The 18598-nt window shown below is 35.9% G+C and overlaps 1 protein-coding gene across 1 annotated transcript in view; it reads right to left on the bottom strand.

Moving 5' to 3' along the window:
* Positions 1-5391: 5391 nt before the first annotated feature.
* The window catches only part of LOC128245603 (carbonic anhydrase 2-like), a 14994-nt gene continuing 1787 nt past the window's right edge, over positions 5392-18598 (bottom strand). Inside the window, exons 2-8 of the mRNA XM_052963807.1 lie at positions 15913-15942; positions 15523-15696; positions 13022-13170; positions 12770-12862; positions 12517-12580; positions 8232-8389; positions 5392-7666 (exon numbers count right to left, since the gene is read on the bottom strand). Of these exons, the coding sequence (XP_052819767.1) occupies positions 7421-7666; positions 8232-8389; positions 12517-12580; positions 12770-12862; positions 13022-13170; positions 15523-15696; positions 15913-15942 (914 nt within the window). The 3' untranslated portion in view covers positions 5392-7420. The remainder of the gene's footprint in view (positions 7667-8231; positions 8390-12516; positions 12581-12769; positions 12863-13021; positions 13171-15522; positions 15697-15912; positions 15943-18598) is intronic.

The raw sequence follows: 18598 nt of genomic DNA, 5'->3' as shown, positions 1-18598 counted from the left end.
CTTCAATTAAAGGTTTTCAGAAAAAATAATTTGCTTCGGCAAATACTTTCTACAAAAATTGATTGTTTGATAAAGGCAAATAAAATCACAAAGCTAATAAAGAGATAAGAAATGGATAAATAAGACGAAATAAAAATATTGGTAAATGTCCCATCATAGCAGCTCTTAGTCATAACCACCGAGCTAACCAAGACCAGTGTGTGTATACCACGTGATAAATTGCGTCATAAATGCTACGTCGGAAGGCAATATTTTGCCTCGAATGAAGATTTAAAACAAAGATAACTTCACTATTTCTTCACCATTTTAATCGAAATATAGTGCAGTGTATATACGCTGCTTACGGAGCCGCGCGAGAGTTTGATTGAGAGTTTAGTTTTTTAAAACACTTCGACAAACCTTTTCACAATACGGCCGTCTGAGGAGCACTGTCAAAACATTATTTTGGAAACAGGTTTGTCGAAGTGTTTGATGAAACTAATCACCTTATCAACTTCTGTAATAACACGAAGGCGGGACTCTGTAAGCGGCATAGACTGCCCTTTGTTTTATTTAAATTGGTGTAGTTAAAGAAACGTTATCTTTGATTTAAGTCTTTAATTTAGGTAAAATGTTGCCTTCCTACGTAGCATATATGACGTCATTTATCACGTGGTATACACACACTGCAATGATTGTCAATTGCATTACTAGTATATATATATTGATGTATAATTCTGTACCTAATGAACTGGCCGTGTAAATATGCCTCTGTGATTGTTTACATAAATCGAACAAAACACAAACATCTCTATCACTATCACTAAGCAAAGGAGAAGTCACTCAACGAAATCAAGCAACATAAGCATTCATTTATCAAAACCCTAATTTTGTGGGGAAAATATAATACAATTTGTTGTTTAAAAAATAAGGTCAAAACGTGTGGTCAAGCCGCGCTCCTAATATGCCGGAAGTGAATCGATACAATAAATGGATTCAAGTAGTTATATAAGAATTAATCCCTTAGGCTTGAAAAGTGTATTCGCTTGAACACACCAATGCACTAGGCCGTATGTTAGACAAGCTCCCCTTCCACGACACGTTGGCTAGTCGAAGACATGGACGATATGGATGGACAGGCAACCGTACGAGAAACGATGAAGTGAAACGACAGACCCCGGAACATCGTCGCAATCGGAATTTTACAGAACTTGTTTCCCAGCCAGACTACAAAAGGGCCAAATGATTAACCATTTAAAAACAATTTTCATATCTAGAAATGTATATTAGGTACAAGAGGGCAATGACTTTATAAAGATGATGAGTACGCTTATTTAGTTGTTTGTACGGTGAGTGACACTTACTTGACACATCCTGACCAAATGATTGTTAAAACAAGAACTGGTTAAGCGTTTTATTGATTGCAAGATTAATATGGGTCTAGATAAACAAAAGATACTTATAATTCATATCTAGTTGGAATGGGTTTCAGCCAACGAACATACCCATTGCACTTAAATCACAATACTTTTTTCTCATTTATTATCTACATAGGATGTTTACATAAAAAGCAATGTGAAATTTGTAAACATTTCAAAGCTGAGTCCATTTAACAAAACCACACACACAATACTGCCACAAACAAAAGATTCCATTTAAATTGATCGACATTATATTAAATAAAATAAATAGGTGGCCAAAGGCACTTACACGTAAATAAACTGGTCTGTTTATAGCTAAATGCCTTATGGTGAGAATGGTAGAATGTGCTTATATCTGAATGTATTGAGTGAAAAATACCTACAAATACTTTGTCAAATATTAAATGCAATTAATTTCTAAATCGGCATTAATCACTTATTTCAAGAAGTTTATAATGTTTGTATTTTTTTATTTATTTATTTTATTTGCTTTTTTAAATGCGCGCATTATAGGTTGATGCAACCACGTAGTTATTGATTTAAAAATATTCAAAAAGGATTATTATTTTTTATCTCACACCGTCAAAATTTAAAAAAAAACATACAAGACTAAACATGCTCATACTTTATTCACGCAATGAACAACATGTCAATAATTATTTATATGTTTTAATGATATTGTTTCATACAATTCATTGCTTTACATTTGATAGTGCAGGGACTGGTGAAGTGAATAAGCTAAATGTTGCACTCATTGATAAATGTTGGGGAAGGGGACTGTGACAAACCGGTTTAAACTCATAGCCATGTTTAACTTAGTTTTTAGTTTCTGGGCCAAGGCGGTTACTCCAACGAGAGTCAAAATGCAATATTCATTAAACAAATCACCTTCCAGCAGTACTTTCAGTACTTTGATTTACTTTGTGTTCACTTCCTGTGCCAAGGCGATTACCCCAACGAGAGTCAAAATGTAATTGTCATTAAACAAATTACCTTCCAGCAGTAGTTTCAGTACTTTGATTTACTTAGTTTTCACTGCCCTTGTCAAAGCGGTAACCCAAACATTTACATATCCGTATTTTGTACATAAATTTGTGTACTGTAAGTGTTGTTTTGTGCCGTTATAGGCCTCTTTTTGTTAAGTGTTTGTTTGACCTTGATCCGTTTTGTGTAGTGTCCATTGTTTTATTCATGTTTTATCAGCAATGCATGATACTTAAATACGATATCAGGTTTACCATAAAGTATATATATTGTACGTGTTATGTATGAAAATAATAGTACCATCCTCATCACCTTATTCCAAGCCCAAATTTCTTGAATGTTCTTTAGCGTAAAACGCTTAAATGTGTCTTGATTATCTTGAAGATTTGTTCTTTTTTAGGGCCAAAACTTTTAAAAAATGTAAACCTTACAAATTACCAAAATAAACAATGGTGAGCTTAGCTTAATACTGTTATATGTTTTTAAAATGTTAAGAGGAATTAGTGCCAGATTTTAATCAAATGAAAGTTTATGCTAGCAAAGTGTTGTTTTTTGTAAACATCTGAATAATTTATACGGTATCAAAAACAGCGTTTTATGTGTACATCATAAAATTATGCATGTGAGCTCATAACAATGTTTTTATGTTGATGTAAAAATTAGCAAATTGCATTCAATACCTTATTGTTAATTATGCTCTTATTGTTCTTACTGAATTAGGCTTACAATGTGTGTACCTATACGATATTCATATAATTTGTCACTATACAGCACTATCAAGGATTTGACATTTACGATACCCGCGCTCATTATAAAGTTTTATGCACTTTAGAAGTACTTTGTATTCATTTTGTTATGCTTAACCACAAAATGCACCCGCACGTGTTTTGAATTGTATATCTTCGTGTGAATAAAAAATGCACCGCGTAAACTTGGGCCAGTTGAATAAATACTTCCCAAATAGATGATGGTATTTTGTTAATGAGTTCTTAGAGGGGAATGTTATATCCAAAGTATGTAAATACCAACATATACGGTGAGGCTAGTGATATCTACTTATTCTTCCAGGAAAATATCTACTCACAGACAGAGATAAGAAAAATGCGCGTGAAGTTGGTCAAACAGCTGGGCAAATTTTTCCGCCTAGGTTTATGTTATCCGATCAGACAGTATACTTCTGGGCATTTTTTTAATTATTCAGACCGTTTGTTGTTTAAGGTTTGTAAGATTAAAAAAGAGTAATCTTGCTAACAGTTATCGTACCTTGCAAATGTAAATGATTTTAAAATCCATTTTTATAATTGCAAAAAGGATTTTTTCAGGCTATGAAATATATTAAGAAAAACGAACCGCTCTTCGTTCAAATTTAATTATAAAATAAATTAAATCATAGAACAAAATTTTATTAAATAACTAATTAAATGTGCAGATTTTAAATATTATTATTATGCCGTTATTGCAATAACGATATATTAAACCGTTATGGAGAAATCGAAGATTAATCGAATGTATTCTTCAATTTTAATGAAAATGTCGATTAGCCGATGACCGATAAGCACGATTGTTAGACAACGCCTATTCCATAACTTGGAAGTCACCAGCACGATTGTTAGACAACGCCTATTCCATAACTGGGAAGTCACCAGCACGATTGTTAGACAACGCCTATTCCATAACTGGGAAGTCACCAGCACGATTGTTAGACAACGCTATTCCACAACTGGGAAGTCACCAGCACGATTGTTAGACAACGCCTATTCCATAACTGGGAAGTCACCAGCACGATTGTTAGACAACGCCTATTCCATAACTGGGAAGTCACCAGCACGATTGTTAGACAACGCCTATTCCATAACTGGGAAGTCACCAGCACGATTGTTAGACAACGCCTATTCCATAACTGGGAAGTCACCAGCCGTTCATAAATCGATTACTCGAACGAAAACACCTGCAAACTTGGCTAAACTTTAAAGGAAGCCGATTTCCGGATATTGATGGGGCACACTACAGACATATCGGTAAAGTGATGAAGGAGGATTTACAGCCAACCAACCACCAAGTATATGTCACCACCGTGTCAAGGAGTGTTCGTTAATTTTTAACCCAATTTCCATCTGGTTCTGGTACTCACTAGAGTGAATTACCCTAAGTACAAGTTGCAGATTACACGCCCACCTTCGTTAACATATAAGTCACAACGCTAGCAAATTTCGTTAACTCGATTATAGCACTCGCAAAGTTGGTATAAAACGTTATGAAACTCAATTCCAAGCTGGGTCTGGTACTTAAACGAGTGTAGAAGTAGATGACACGCCAAACTCTATAAATAAATTAGCAATTAACATTATTTCATGTCAAACAATTGATGTATTGTCTCGTTGTGTATATACAGTCAATAAATGAATTGTATGGAAGTGCATGAATTTATAGTTCAAAATAATTGTCCTATTCCCAGTAAGATGTATGTTTCCTTATCAATCAAGTCACATTACTTATTTACATACTTACTTTTCTTAACTTGCTTTGACCTGACTTGACCTGACTTGCCTTGACTTAACTTTACTTTACTTTACTTTACTTTACTTTACTTTACTTTACTTTTCTTTCCTTCAGACGAAAACAACTGCTCGATCATAAAATCGATGTTTCAAAAGTATTATTCTAACTGTTTGACTTTCCTGAACATGAACACAATATTGACTGATGATTTTAACCCATCCACGCCTCAACATTTGTCATCAACCGAGCACGGTCTTCACTCTTCATCTGGAAAATGACCCGTCTTCAAGCGAATCAGACTGGTCTATGACAGTTAGGGATGACTGAACTCCCGTGTTTCATGAAACAAACTTTAAAACTAAGAAAATGTTTTTATCCAATGATAATCCGTAATTGTGTTGCTTATATGTTCGAATTTCCAAATGTCCATTAAGCGCCTCGTATATTGTGATAGTTATTTACGTCGCACGGTGGGGTTTATTGTGTGCTCTTAAATAAGACAATCATATAACTTTATTTATATTTATTCCAAATGAGAAATAAACTCCAAATTACACTCACATTACATTAACATATACGAAACAAATGAATAAAGCTGATAATGATAGACAAATGCTATTAAATTGATGCTGTAATGATGCCGTAATGATGTTGTAATGATGTTGGATTTACGTTGGGTGATATTGTTGAATTGATGTAATGAAGATGTTGGATTAATGTTGTAATGATGTTGGATTGATATTGTCATGGTGTTGGATTTATGTTGGATTGATGATGTTGGATTGATGTTGTATGCATGTTGGATTGATGTTGTAATGATTATGTTGGATTGATGTTGTATTGATGTTGTAATGATGCTGGATTGATGTTTGTTGATGTTGGATTGATGTTGTATTGATCTTGTTATAATTTCTGATTATCTTGGATTTATGTAGTTTTGATGTTGTAATGATGTTGGATTAATATTTGATTGATGTTGTGCTGATGTTATTCTTTTACTATATTGATGATGTTTTGATGTTGTAATTATGTTGTGTTGATGTTGTATTGATGTTGTATGCATGTTGTATTGGTGCTGTACTGGTGTTGTATTGATGTTGTACTGATGTTGATTTGATGTTGTATTGATGTTGTATTGATGTTGTATTATGGTTGTATTCATGCTGAATGGATGATGTTTTGATGTTGTATTGATGTTGTATTCATGCTGTACTGATGTTGTATTGATGATGTAGTGATGTTGTATTGATGCTGTATTGATGTTGTTTTAATGCTGTATGATGTGATATTAATGTTGTAATATTATTCTTGTATCGAGGTAGTATTTTTTTGTATTGATTTTGTACTGATGTTGTATTGATGTTGTATGTGTTATGTTGATGATTTATGCGAAGAACAAAGTATTTGTTTTTTTATATTCAATCATGTAATTCAGCTGTAAACTTAGCTTCTGTAAAGTCAATAAAACTGATATTCGATACCGGCATACAATAAAACCCAGTCACTTAACAACACATCATTTTCATTGCATAAAACTCACAGTGTATCAAGTTGCAGTGAATCTAATAAACATTACAAGTGAGGATGCATTTGGCAGATAGGGACCGGAATTTGTATTCTCGGTAGGTTTGATACTAAATCTTGCATATACAGTCAAAACCCGTTGGCTTGAACTCGCTTGGCTCGAATTTCTTGTTGGCTCGAACTAGATGTAAAGGACCAATTTCTTTATACTGAAGGTAATTGATCCGCTTGGCACGAACTTTCTGAGGCTCGAGGTATTTTCGCCTGTCCCTGTGAGTTCGAGCGAACGGGGTTAGACTGTGCCAGAATTAAAATTAGAGGTTTGGCTTCTTGTCACAACATAATGGCGAACATACTTCTAAGTACATATAAGTAAATCTGGGGTAACATCAACATATATCATTCTGTAAGTATTGGGTCTGGTACTTACACAACTGTCTCAATATTTATCACATATATAATACTAAATTTATCACGATACATACATATAACGATTAACATTCTATTTCTGAATAAACATACAAGATGAACAACGTCAGTTTTAATCAAGCTCGTGATATTTTAGCATTCCATGATTAACACCGCAAAAACTTTTTACAGTTTAATTTCAAAATAAGCTATTCATATATCATCGTCGAATAACCTGTATCCAGTAGGCTGTTAGTGATGAATTGCTTTTCGTGTAAAAAAAAAAAGAAAAAAAGAAAGGAAAATTTCAATTCAAATATGTTTTTTACGATTTACACGTCATATTTAAATGTATATAGAATATACAGTTACATGTACTGTTTGTTAATCAATGTTTATGAGCAGATAAAAATATACAATAAACATATTTCCAATATCTAAAATGTTATACGCCTGCGAAACACTAAATATTGTAAATTACGTCTGCTATTAATCAAATTATTCTGTTTATTGCGGTGTAGTTGTCAGAGATGGATACTTTTTGAAATATCACCATGTACGTTAACGAATTTCTGACTCTCTTCTTGGAAACGTTACATATATTCTTACAGACAAATGTTTGTTAACGCCATAATGAATAGAACAATCGATGCAACGCTTGTAACGACGTTAGCGGCAGAAGGGTCGTCATCCAGGGCGGCCAGGTCTTTAACGAAGCGGAGTGATTGGTGGCTGGCGTGCACGCGACGCCGGTAGAGGCACTGTACGGGCCGGAAGTCGTCTGAAATGTCCATTGATACCCCGCCCTCGTCCTCGATATTTTCGAAAATCGTCGTCCGGAATTTCTCCAGCTATAAGCAAGAAGAATAAAAGTTACCCACGCGGAAGGATTTGAGTGGAAGGTTACATGAAATACTTCGTTTATATGCTGAAGATTTAACACGAGGAGAAAATATTACTCAAAAAGAAATTTCGGCATATAAACGTACCTTACTATAATATTCGATAAATTGACGGGACAAAACATAAGTGGAGTTTCAGTAGAATCACTTTAATTATAGTTATATAAAAACATATAATCTATAGATCTGTGAGGGCTTATTGTTTAAAACTTTGTTAAAGGTAACAGCGTTGTTAACGTCGTTGTTGTTAACTTTCAATTTTGTATAACTCTTTGTGATGTGCAGCACAGTCGAACCCCGTTGGCTCGAACTCCCGGGGACAGGCGAAAATACTTCGAGCGTCACAAAATTCGAGCCAAGCGGGATTGTTAGCCTTCAGTATAAAGAAATCGGTCATCTAAATCAAGTTCGAGCCAACGAGGAATTCGAGCCAAGCGAGTTCGACCCAACGGGTTTCGACTGTACTTCTGACAAAGTTCTGAACAAGCGCTTATTTTGATAGCAGCATGCAGACCTGTTCTTCGGCGATCTCTATGGTTTCGTTGAAGAGCGTCCATGTGACGCTCTCGTAGCAGGGAGGCGTTGTCAGAGATCCTATGTACCGGAAGTAGTTGGACAGACGCGCCGGGATCAGCTCCATCAGAGGGATAGATTCGATCGGCACGTGCTGGTCTGTATAACATTAGTTTCGTTTTCAAAAATGATATCAAAGCTTATCAACGCCAAATCTAGCCAATTAATGGCCAATTTATTTGGTTTCAATGTCCTTTTACTTCAAGAAAGTATATTACACATGATTACAGTCTTTAAAAGCTAATTCATGTATATTCGATGAAGAATCTGAACAATTGATGATAATAGATTAGTCGAGGATGAACAACATTTTGTACTTAACTATACCTAAGAGACAAAAACTTTGACCCTATTTTAAGATCGGTTGCATTCATTTGTTAAGTTAAAAGTTTATTTTAATAACACTTTTAAGGTTGAACTTCCAAGGAAATAAGCCACTAAGAAGTTGCATAGCGTTCTATTTGATTTTAGACGAATTTTACTCTGTAAATAAATTAACAGTAGTTTATGTTCAACAATTGATTTATTGTTTGGTGTTGTATATACATTCAGTAATTGTATTGTATGAAAGTGCATGAATGTAGAATTCAAATTGTATGTCCTAGTGCCAGTACGATATACTTATCTTACTTAGAGTATTTACTTACTAACTTTACTTTCCTTTACACTTGCTTTCATACTTAATTTTCCTTTATTTTTATTTATTTTTCCTTTTTGACTTACATTTACATAACCTTCCTTCCTTCCGTCCTTCCTTCCTTCCTTCCTTCCTTCCTTCCTTCCTTCCTTCCTTCCTTCCTTCCTTCCTTCCTTCCTTCCTTCCTTCCTTCCTTCCTTCCTTCCTTCCTTCCTTCCTTCCTTCCTTCCTTCCTTCCTTCCTTCCTTCCTTCCTTCCTTCCTTCCTTCCTTCCTTCCTTCCTTCCTTCCTTCCTTCCTTCATTCATTCATTCATTCATTCATTCATTCAATCATTCATTCATTCAATCATTCATTCATTCATTCATTCATTCATTCTACATTCATTCATTCATTCATTCAATCATTCATTCATTCAATCATTCATTCATTCATTCATTCATTCATTCATTCATTCATTCATTCATTCATTCATTCATTCATTCATTCATTCATTCATTCATTCAATCAATCATTCATTCATTCATTCAATCATTCATTTCTTCCCTTCAGTCTATTTCTAGAACTGCTGCTGTTACTTGCTTGCATGCATACATGCTTGCATAATTGCATTTTTGCTTACTACCTTGCTTGATTGTGTGTTTGCTTGCTTGCTTGCCTGCTTGCTTATTTTCTTGCATGGGAAAACAGACTAGCACTCATAATGTTTGTAGCAAAACATGAAATAAAATTGTGTAATGATTTATAGGCATACCTTTGCGATTGGAATACGATGAAACAATATAATATCTATTCAAAGTCGGCAAAGAAAATGGCAAGGTACAATAAACAGATTGCAGATTGTTACCTCTAAAATGAACAAAACATTTGCCAATCGGTTTGCAATATCGTATTCACGAACTTCCTGTCTGTTGGTTTGAGAATTTAAATGTAATGAGAGGTATATTTAAATATGATTAATGTCTGGACTAAGTCTCTGTAATTAACGGTGAAACTTGTTTTATAGCAGTTTTAAGTTTCAAAGCTGTAATAGAAGCCATTTTACAATACAACTAAGATTGACACGTCCGGCCACAAGATCAGATAAATACTGAAGGTAAATCATGATCTCAATCTCAACTCATCTTATCCCATAACATTTAAAGTACACGCTTCACTCTTGAGCGAGTATCTTGTTAAGTACTGACAAAAGATTTTTATCAAAACATTCTATGAGAAAACACGTTTTAAAAAGCGTAAGAACCTACAATATTTTGGAATCAAACTTAGATGTGGTAAAATGAGTTAAGACTGAGATTGGGGTTTGACTTGAGTATTTTGTGATATAAGGGTCCCGAGTCTGAAACTCCGACTCAGGACGTAACCGAATAAAGGCCCTGGGCCCCGTTCTACTAAGAATTCGGAAGTTTTTCGTAAGTTTTCACGTACATTTTCAACTTACGTAAAGAATGAGAATTGCGTGCGTGCGTTTTTACTAAAATTTCGTAAGTGTAAATATTTGCGTAGGGGTTAATAATGCGTAACTCTCCGATTGCAAGTAGCACGCGCGCACCTGTCAAAAAAGTAAACAATCGATCCCGATGTATTGTGTGAACAACACTGAATGAATAATTTTTGAAATCTCTCAAATATCTCTCAAATATCCGTTGAAAAAAAAGAAGAAAATTGAATTCACTTTTTGAAATGTGAATATAGTCTGATTTATACAATGTAATTGCCTATACTCTGGAGTTTATGGATTGATCTGGGATTATATGAACTATTGGTCTTAACAAGATTTAATATTAGTGTAGCTAATCGGATCGCGTGGTATCAATTACCAACCTATACGATGAATGAAGTCAATAATGTGTGACCAAAAGATTGACTTAAGATGCCTATTTATTATTACCCCTGGCTGTTGATCGAATACAGTAGCAAAATTACGCAAATTAACATTGTAAATATTGGAGAGCGGTAATGAAAACTTGATGCGGTCGGACGCGGACAGAATGATACACAGTGTGTGTATACCACGTGATAAATTACGTCATATATGCTACGTCAAAAGGCAACAATTTGCTTAAAATGAAGATTTAAATCAAAGATAACTATTCTTTTACAACTCCATTTTAAATAAAACAAAGGTCAGTCTAAAAAGCTTAAAGAACCCCACATTTGTTTCATTTCCGAAATTTGGTATGGTCATTATTTTCATCAAACACTTTGACAAACCTGTTTCCAGAATAATGTATTGACAGTGCTCCGTCAGACGCCGTATTGTGAAAAGGTTTTTAGAAGTGTTTTAAGAAACTAAACTCTCAATCAAACTCTGGTAAAAGACCAAAGGCGGGGCTCCGTAAGCGGCGTAGACTGCGACATGTTTCATTTAAAATGGTGAAGAAATCGTGAAGTTATCTTTGTTTCAAGTATTTTTTCAAATCAAAATATTGCCTTCCGACGTAGCATTTATGACGCAATTTATCACGTGGAATACTAACACTGATACATATAGGTATGTTATGTTACGCAGGTGACATTACACTCCAGGTGACGGAAATAAAATAAGACGCACGTCTTTACCTGTTGGACAAGAAATATATGAAATTATGAAATTCAAATTAGTGAATTAGCCGATGAGCGAAATCTGCCATAGTAAAACATACACAATGACAGTAAGGTATATATTTGTATAGATTTGTGAAAAAATTTAGTCCTTGCAGTTACGAAGTTCGGTGAGTGCGAAAACGTCGGATTAAAAGGTGGATATGTAGAGTTAAAATGACCACATTAAAAATAAAACGCAGAGCCATATGATTCGTATGGTTATCTTCATCGAGTTGGCATAACACTTAACGGTCTCGTTCACATATTTTATGCTGGAAAACGATGTTCTAAACTTGGTTGAAGCGTGTTATGAACAAACACAAAACTTCATCTGGCAGATATACATTCGAGTAGAGATTTTTTTAATCAACGTCTAAGATTTAAATAGCGTTACATACGCTTTTCTGCAAAATAGAGCATAATTGTCACATTTCAAAAACTGATTAATATTAAAGCTTTAAATGAACTTGTGATAGTGTTTATCGTCGTCGTAAAGGCGTCGATACAAGCATTTTGTTCCGATTTCACACGAATAAAAAAGTCGATATACGACACTTCTAAACGTAAACAAGTCCCTTTAACGTATTTCAGATTTGCTGACTCTATTAAATAGTTAAAGATGCACTCTTACTCCCAAATATGATTTACCTCAATTAATAGAATTGTTTTAATATAATACCAAAAGCGATGAATATATGTCGAATAACAATGGGTTTTATGAAAGATACCGAGTTTAGTTTAAAAAAATGTGCATAAAATACGGTATGACTACTTTACAAAACGCTATAAGATCACAGTAAATCTTTGAGCGCTCACCAATCATTTAATATCGTTGTGTTTTCAGCTATTAATACATGGTTACAATCTTGTTATCAGTAATTAACATTTCCATAAATACATTATTTAGTAAGTAATTTAAGGTTTATCACTCAAAATGTATGTTTGTTATACATGTGTATGGACTGATTTTGAATAAAAGTGTCACTTTAATGTACAAGTCTTACCTCTGTATTTTATGTCATTGAAGTGGCTAATTATTTCGTTAAAGTGCTTGTTATATCTTCCAATCTGAAAGTATATGAAAACGTGCATTCAAAACTTTTCAGCTGTTCAAAACTTGATCAAGATAAATATGTTTTACGCGTGTTTTAAAAGAGAGTCGCTCATTTTTTTTGGAAACTGTTCTCTTTTGTACTTGTTTCTATTGTCCAGAAATGTTCAGTGAAATATTCATTGTAGGAAGACTTGATATATCACCTCGAAAAAGAAGCCCAGCACTGCGAGGCCGTCCTCGGGTTTCAAAGCGGCCGTAAAGTTCCCGTACTTCCGGTTGTAGTGGACGATGTGCATCTGCATCATTGTTAGATAGTATTAGGTATAAATGCATGTAATGTTCAGATTGGTAATTGAATTACTTTATAATTATCAAACGAAACTTACTCTACAAAGACATTAATGTGTATTTAACGTCAAATGGATATAACAAGACAAGGCCTAGTTGTTACGTACCTCCATTGGATAGTGGCGGCCGTTGATGGCATGCTCGGATCCGCGCGTATCGTCGGCGCCCCAATGAAAGTGGAATTGCGCGGCGACGTACGTGCCTTCCAGGCCGCCCTCGCTGATCATCATACTCTGATCATTCAGGTCCACTTGAACTGTAATACAAATATACATATTATATCAGACAAACTTGAAGTGATTAACCGGATATGAGCCCATGTAAATCTTTTGATTATTTTTTTAATGATTTGTATTACTAGTATTAAATGGTGATAATTCTGCCAATAGTGGTCATTATTTGTTTGCATTCAAGAAGACTCTCCATTAAAAAACAATAGATAGTATAATATGTTTTCGAAGTTAAAAATAATGAATGTTAAAGTTAACTCTGATACATATCAAAGCTGGTTGCATTGAATTTAATCGGATATAAGCATGCCTCGTGAAAACCATAGTGATCGAATTGGATAAACGTTTCAATTTTCATAAACGTCACGCTTGTAAGTTGTTTAAAGGTATCTACTAAATATTCAAATTAATGTGCTTATATATGTACGTGTAAACATCAAAATATGGTGAATCTGAAAAGTCGAAACAGGAAGAAACAAGAGGCCAATGAGGACACAGTCATGGCTCTTTTGTTAGTTTTCAATCCAGGACATGTATGATTCGATATGAATAGGCAATAAACTTTATCTGGCTCGTTCGTCAAATAAAGCTCAACTGTATATCTAACTGCGTGTTTGACTAAGATACAATCAAAACTGAAGACTGTATCGTGTTCACAAGCAAACTTGTACCAACTATTATTAGTCAAAATACTTAATCTACATTCAAAGGGAAGCAATCAGTAAATCATATGTTTCAAAGGCAAACAAACACTACAATAACTCAAATCTCCCTGTATAAAGTTGCCTCCCTTAAAACACTACCTTGAATTTCAAGGGTCATAAAGCAGTCAAACATAGGTGGATATGGCTGGTTTTCGAAAAGAACTAAGCTCAAAAAATATCTAACTTCCGTATAAGTTTATATTCAGATACGATCAAAACATTATTTCGTTCACAAGCAATAATTGACAGACGCACGGACGAATAACAAAGTGCCTAAAATGATATTTAGAGAAAGAAACAAACTATCTAAATGGCTATTTATTTTTGAATTGCGGAATGTAAAGCATTCAAATAAAGTGTATGAACAGGATATGTTATGTCATGTGTGGTTGATGTATGGTACAGTTGGACCTGCAGTGCAAGGAAATGTTATGTATAACATTGGACTGGAGTAGGGAGCATACCTGTGTGTCCGTTGTTCCCCCATGTATAACATTGGGATGGAGTAGTGAGCGTACCTGTGTGTCCGTTGCTCCCCGCATGTATAACATTGGGATGGAGTAGGGAGCGTACCTGTGTGTCTGTTGTTACCCGCATGTATAACATTTGGGCGGAGAAGTGAGCGAACCTGTGTGTCCGTTGTATCCCGCATGTATAATATTGGGATGGAGTAGTGAGCATACCTGTGTGTCCGTTGTTCCCCGCATGTATAACATTGGGATGAAGTAGGCAGCATACCTGTGTGTCCGTTGTTCACTGCATGTATAACTTTTGGGCGGAGTAGGGAGCTTACCTGTGTGTCCGTAGTTCCACGCATGTATAACATTTGGATGGAGTAGAGAGCGTACCTGTGTGTCCGTTGTTCCCCGCATGTATAACATTTGGATGGAGTAGAGAGCGTACCTGTGTGTCCGTTGTTCCCTGTATCTATAACATTGGGATGAAGTAGGCAGCATACCTGTGTGTCCGTTGTTCCCCGCATGTATAACATTTGGATGGAGTTGGGAGCATACCCGTGTACCCGTTGTTCTCCGCATGTATAACATTAGGACGGAGTAGGGGGCGTACCTGTGTGTCCGTTGTTCCCCGCATGTATAACATTGGGATGGAGTAGGGAGCGTACCTGTGTGTCTGTTGTTCCCCGCATGTATAACATTGGGATGGAGTAGGGAGCGTACCTGTGTACCCGTTGTTCCCCGCATGTATAACATTGGGACGGAGTAGGGGGCGTACCTGTGTGTCCGTTGTTCCCCGCATGTATAACATTGGGATGGAGTAAGGAGCGTACCTGTGTGTCTGTTGTTCCCCGCATGTATAACATTGGGATGGAGTAGGGAGCGTACCTGTGTGCCCGTTGTTCCCCGCATGTATAACATTGGGATGGAGTAGGGGGCGTACCTGTGTGTCCGTTGTTCCCCGCATGTATAACATTGGGACGGAGTAGGGGGCGTACCTGTGTGTCCGTTGTTCCCCGCATGTATAACATTGGGATAGAGTAGGGAGCGTACCTGTGTGTCCGTTGTTCCCCGCATGTATAACATTTGGGCGGAGTAGGGAGCGTACATGTGTGTCCGTTGTTCCCCGCATGTATAACATTTAGGCGGAGTAGGGAGCGTACATGTGTGGCCGTTGTACCTCGCATGAATAAAACTTGGGATGTAGGAGGAAGCGTACCTGTGTGTCCGTTGTTCCCAAGCGTGTAGTTAGTGTTGGCAACATTGTCGTAGCCGGAGAAAACAATGGGTACCAGGTGGTTGGGGTCCACCACCACATCCTTTGTCTGCACGTCGATGGGTGACTGCTTCACACCGCCGCAGTGCGGGTAGTCCAAGTGCCAGTTGTCAGGACCTGCAAATACACCCGCACGGACGTTCAAAACCGAAGTTTACGCTGAAACGCATGGACCTGTATCTGCAGATGTTCGACTGTTATGTAATCAAAACAAATCTATATATCGTTTACACTAGAGATAATTCTGAAAAGACACGTGCCAAGAAATGAAATGTTCATTTTTTTTTTCATTCTTCTTATCATTTATTGTTATAAATATCAAATGGATCTTACCTTCCGACCCTCTGTATGTCCACACATTTCCTGGAAAAAGTAACATACAATAATCGTGCTTTAAAACAGTGTTTGTTACATTAAACAATATCTTTTTTTCATTTTGTTGTTTATACATAGAGAGCCACAATCCTGAGATACAATGCTCTGATAGAACTTCGCGTCGACGGTCGAACATGGCTACTTCGAACAGACAACCTCAAAACAGTACCACATGAGACGGCCTACCTGTTGCGTACCTCCATGATAAAGTGTTAACAATAATACAAACGATTCCTATTAGGTTGTAGGCTTAATGCCTACAGCATGTAGTACCGGAAATCAAACTCATTTATCGTCAGATGTTTCAACATGACATGAAAATACTAATGCACCAGGGTTAGAAATTGGGGCTAATGTTATTATTCGGTTTAAATAGTGCAAATTAAAAGATCGCTTTATTTAAATACGATCATAGATTGCAACATTAGTGTGTATTTGAAAGCAATCCGAAAAATCGTAAACAAGTCTTTGTGAGGAATCGAAGGAAAAATATATTGAAATGTGTTCACTATAAGACCCTGATTTACTTTACCAACTACAAAAAGTCAAAACGTCCTCAGCCAATATCGGGCTTCATTTGATTAACTTTATACTGCCAATACATTAGCGAGATTAATGCAATGTTCAAGTATCCTTCTTTATATTAGTTTATCAGTTATTGTTATGAAACTAGTCAATTGTATTAAAAATCATCAATTTACATAACCTATTCTTTGGGAATGACAGGCACTTACCGGTGACAGTTTAGCCATCTCAACAGTTTTTGAATTCGATTTTATTGCATTGGATCAGAATTGTAATTTGTAAAAATGTAAAATCATGCTTGTCGCGCAAACAGCCTTTCAACGCTTTCAGCGCTTTGATTGTAATATAGGAGATGTGTGTCCGTAATATAGGAGTCTGTGTCGTGCTTAATATATTTATCATTTAGCCTGTCTTAGGCCTGTCAAAAGAAAATATTTGCATAAACAGAAGATTTAGATTTGTTTTAATTAATGGCCAAGTCCAATGTGTGACATTACGCTTCAAGACCACCAGGCCTATCGAGTACTCATACAATCCCCCAACTATTACAATTTCTCAAGGACCAATGCACAGTGGTTTGAGGATAGTTGGGCGCTGTACGGCCTTAGTGGTACTCTTGGGAAAACCTAAAACCATAGTTTATATACTCTGACGACTAAATCACTTTCATAACTTCACAAATATTACATCGTACGGCGAAGGAAAAGTTGGCACTCAAATCAAATTGCATGTTTTGTCAATGTTTATTCATTTCTATGTATATACTTATTTACGTGACAGCGTATATGAATAATGAGTTCATTTAGGCCTAAATCGCTCACCTATACTAAAGCCAGTCTGGTCCACTTTACTTACCACAAAAATAGGTCAAAATTTATCGGGTGCATCTTATTTGTGCTGCACAAAGAGTATTGAGATACAAGCCCTAGGCGAATATTCTAGGTAATGAGGTCAGAGATCACTATCTTCTACCACAAAATTAGTCAGATGTCATTTCATACATGCAAATGCCATTGATTTTAACCAAATGATATTGATATCTTTACATCTTAATGTTAACCTATCGTATTAATATCTTTCAAGATGAGAAGCCACTTGCGCTGTTTTTGTTTGTATGTGGTTACTGTTGCTGTTGTTTTTGTGTATTTCTTGTTTCTTTAGTGCAATAGGGGATGGCTGGGGGCAGGGAGGTGACCCCAAGGGTGTCACAGAAAAAAACGCTCAATCTTATAGCACAATATATGAACAGCTTTTCTTGTGGCTGAATGGCTGGATTATGGTTCGACCCTGCCACATGCTCTGGTTTGACTTTTTTATGATGAAGCTTACTGTTTCGGAAAGTGCAATTTATAAAATCTGGATGGTCGCAGACACGGGCGTAAAGAGGGTAAGGATACCCTTTTCAAAGTGGTCTGTGTCGAGGTTCAATCAAATGCCGATAACCTAGCGAACTCGACTCGAGGGTCCAGTGCACAATATATAATCGAGATACGAAGTTGCCATTTTCCAGTGTTCGTCATGCAATTAAAATCGTTTTGAAAGCGGCAAGTTATGTAGGCATAAAGGTTAAGAATATTTGTATATGCCTGGCTCACAAATAAACATTATCCAACAAAAGGGCGCGTATCTACGAAGCTTTTACAATGAAGACGAAAATTAACACCGCCACAAATACTGTCAAACGTCCAGTCCCATTGAACAATATCATGTGACTCAATTTGCGAAAACCAGGCCGCTGGTGCAAGATACCAAACGCGAGAAACCATGTTTTTCCCAACACGATTATGTGTTAAGCATGATATTGGTTTTATTTTTACTGATATTTTGTTAAAATGTCAGAAATCTTTACAGCTAACTACGCTGCAAGTAGATCGCGTAGTAATTTCAATTTAGCAGTTAAACTTAATGACTTTACTCTTGGAAATCCTAATTATCTGTGCAAAAATACACTTCACTGGCACTCAGTTTAAAGATAATTATATAAAATACACATTAAAACACTACATTTAATTTATAATACCATATGTTTTTACGAATTACTTCTACTGATGCACACCGAGCATACACCCGAGGTTATTTTTAATGGAAAATGTTTAATTATTTGTTTGTGTTTGAAACA

This window comes from Mya arenaria, chromosome 9, assembly GCF_026914265.1.
Source record: "Mya arenaria isolate MELC-2E11 chromosome 9, ASM2691426v1".
In the NCBI taxonomy this organism is placed as follows: domain Eukaryota; kingdom Metazoa; phylum Mollusca; class Bivalvia; order Myida; family Myidae; genus Mya; species Mya arenaria.
This window is presented reverse-complemented; position numbering and strand designations above follow the sequence as displayed.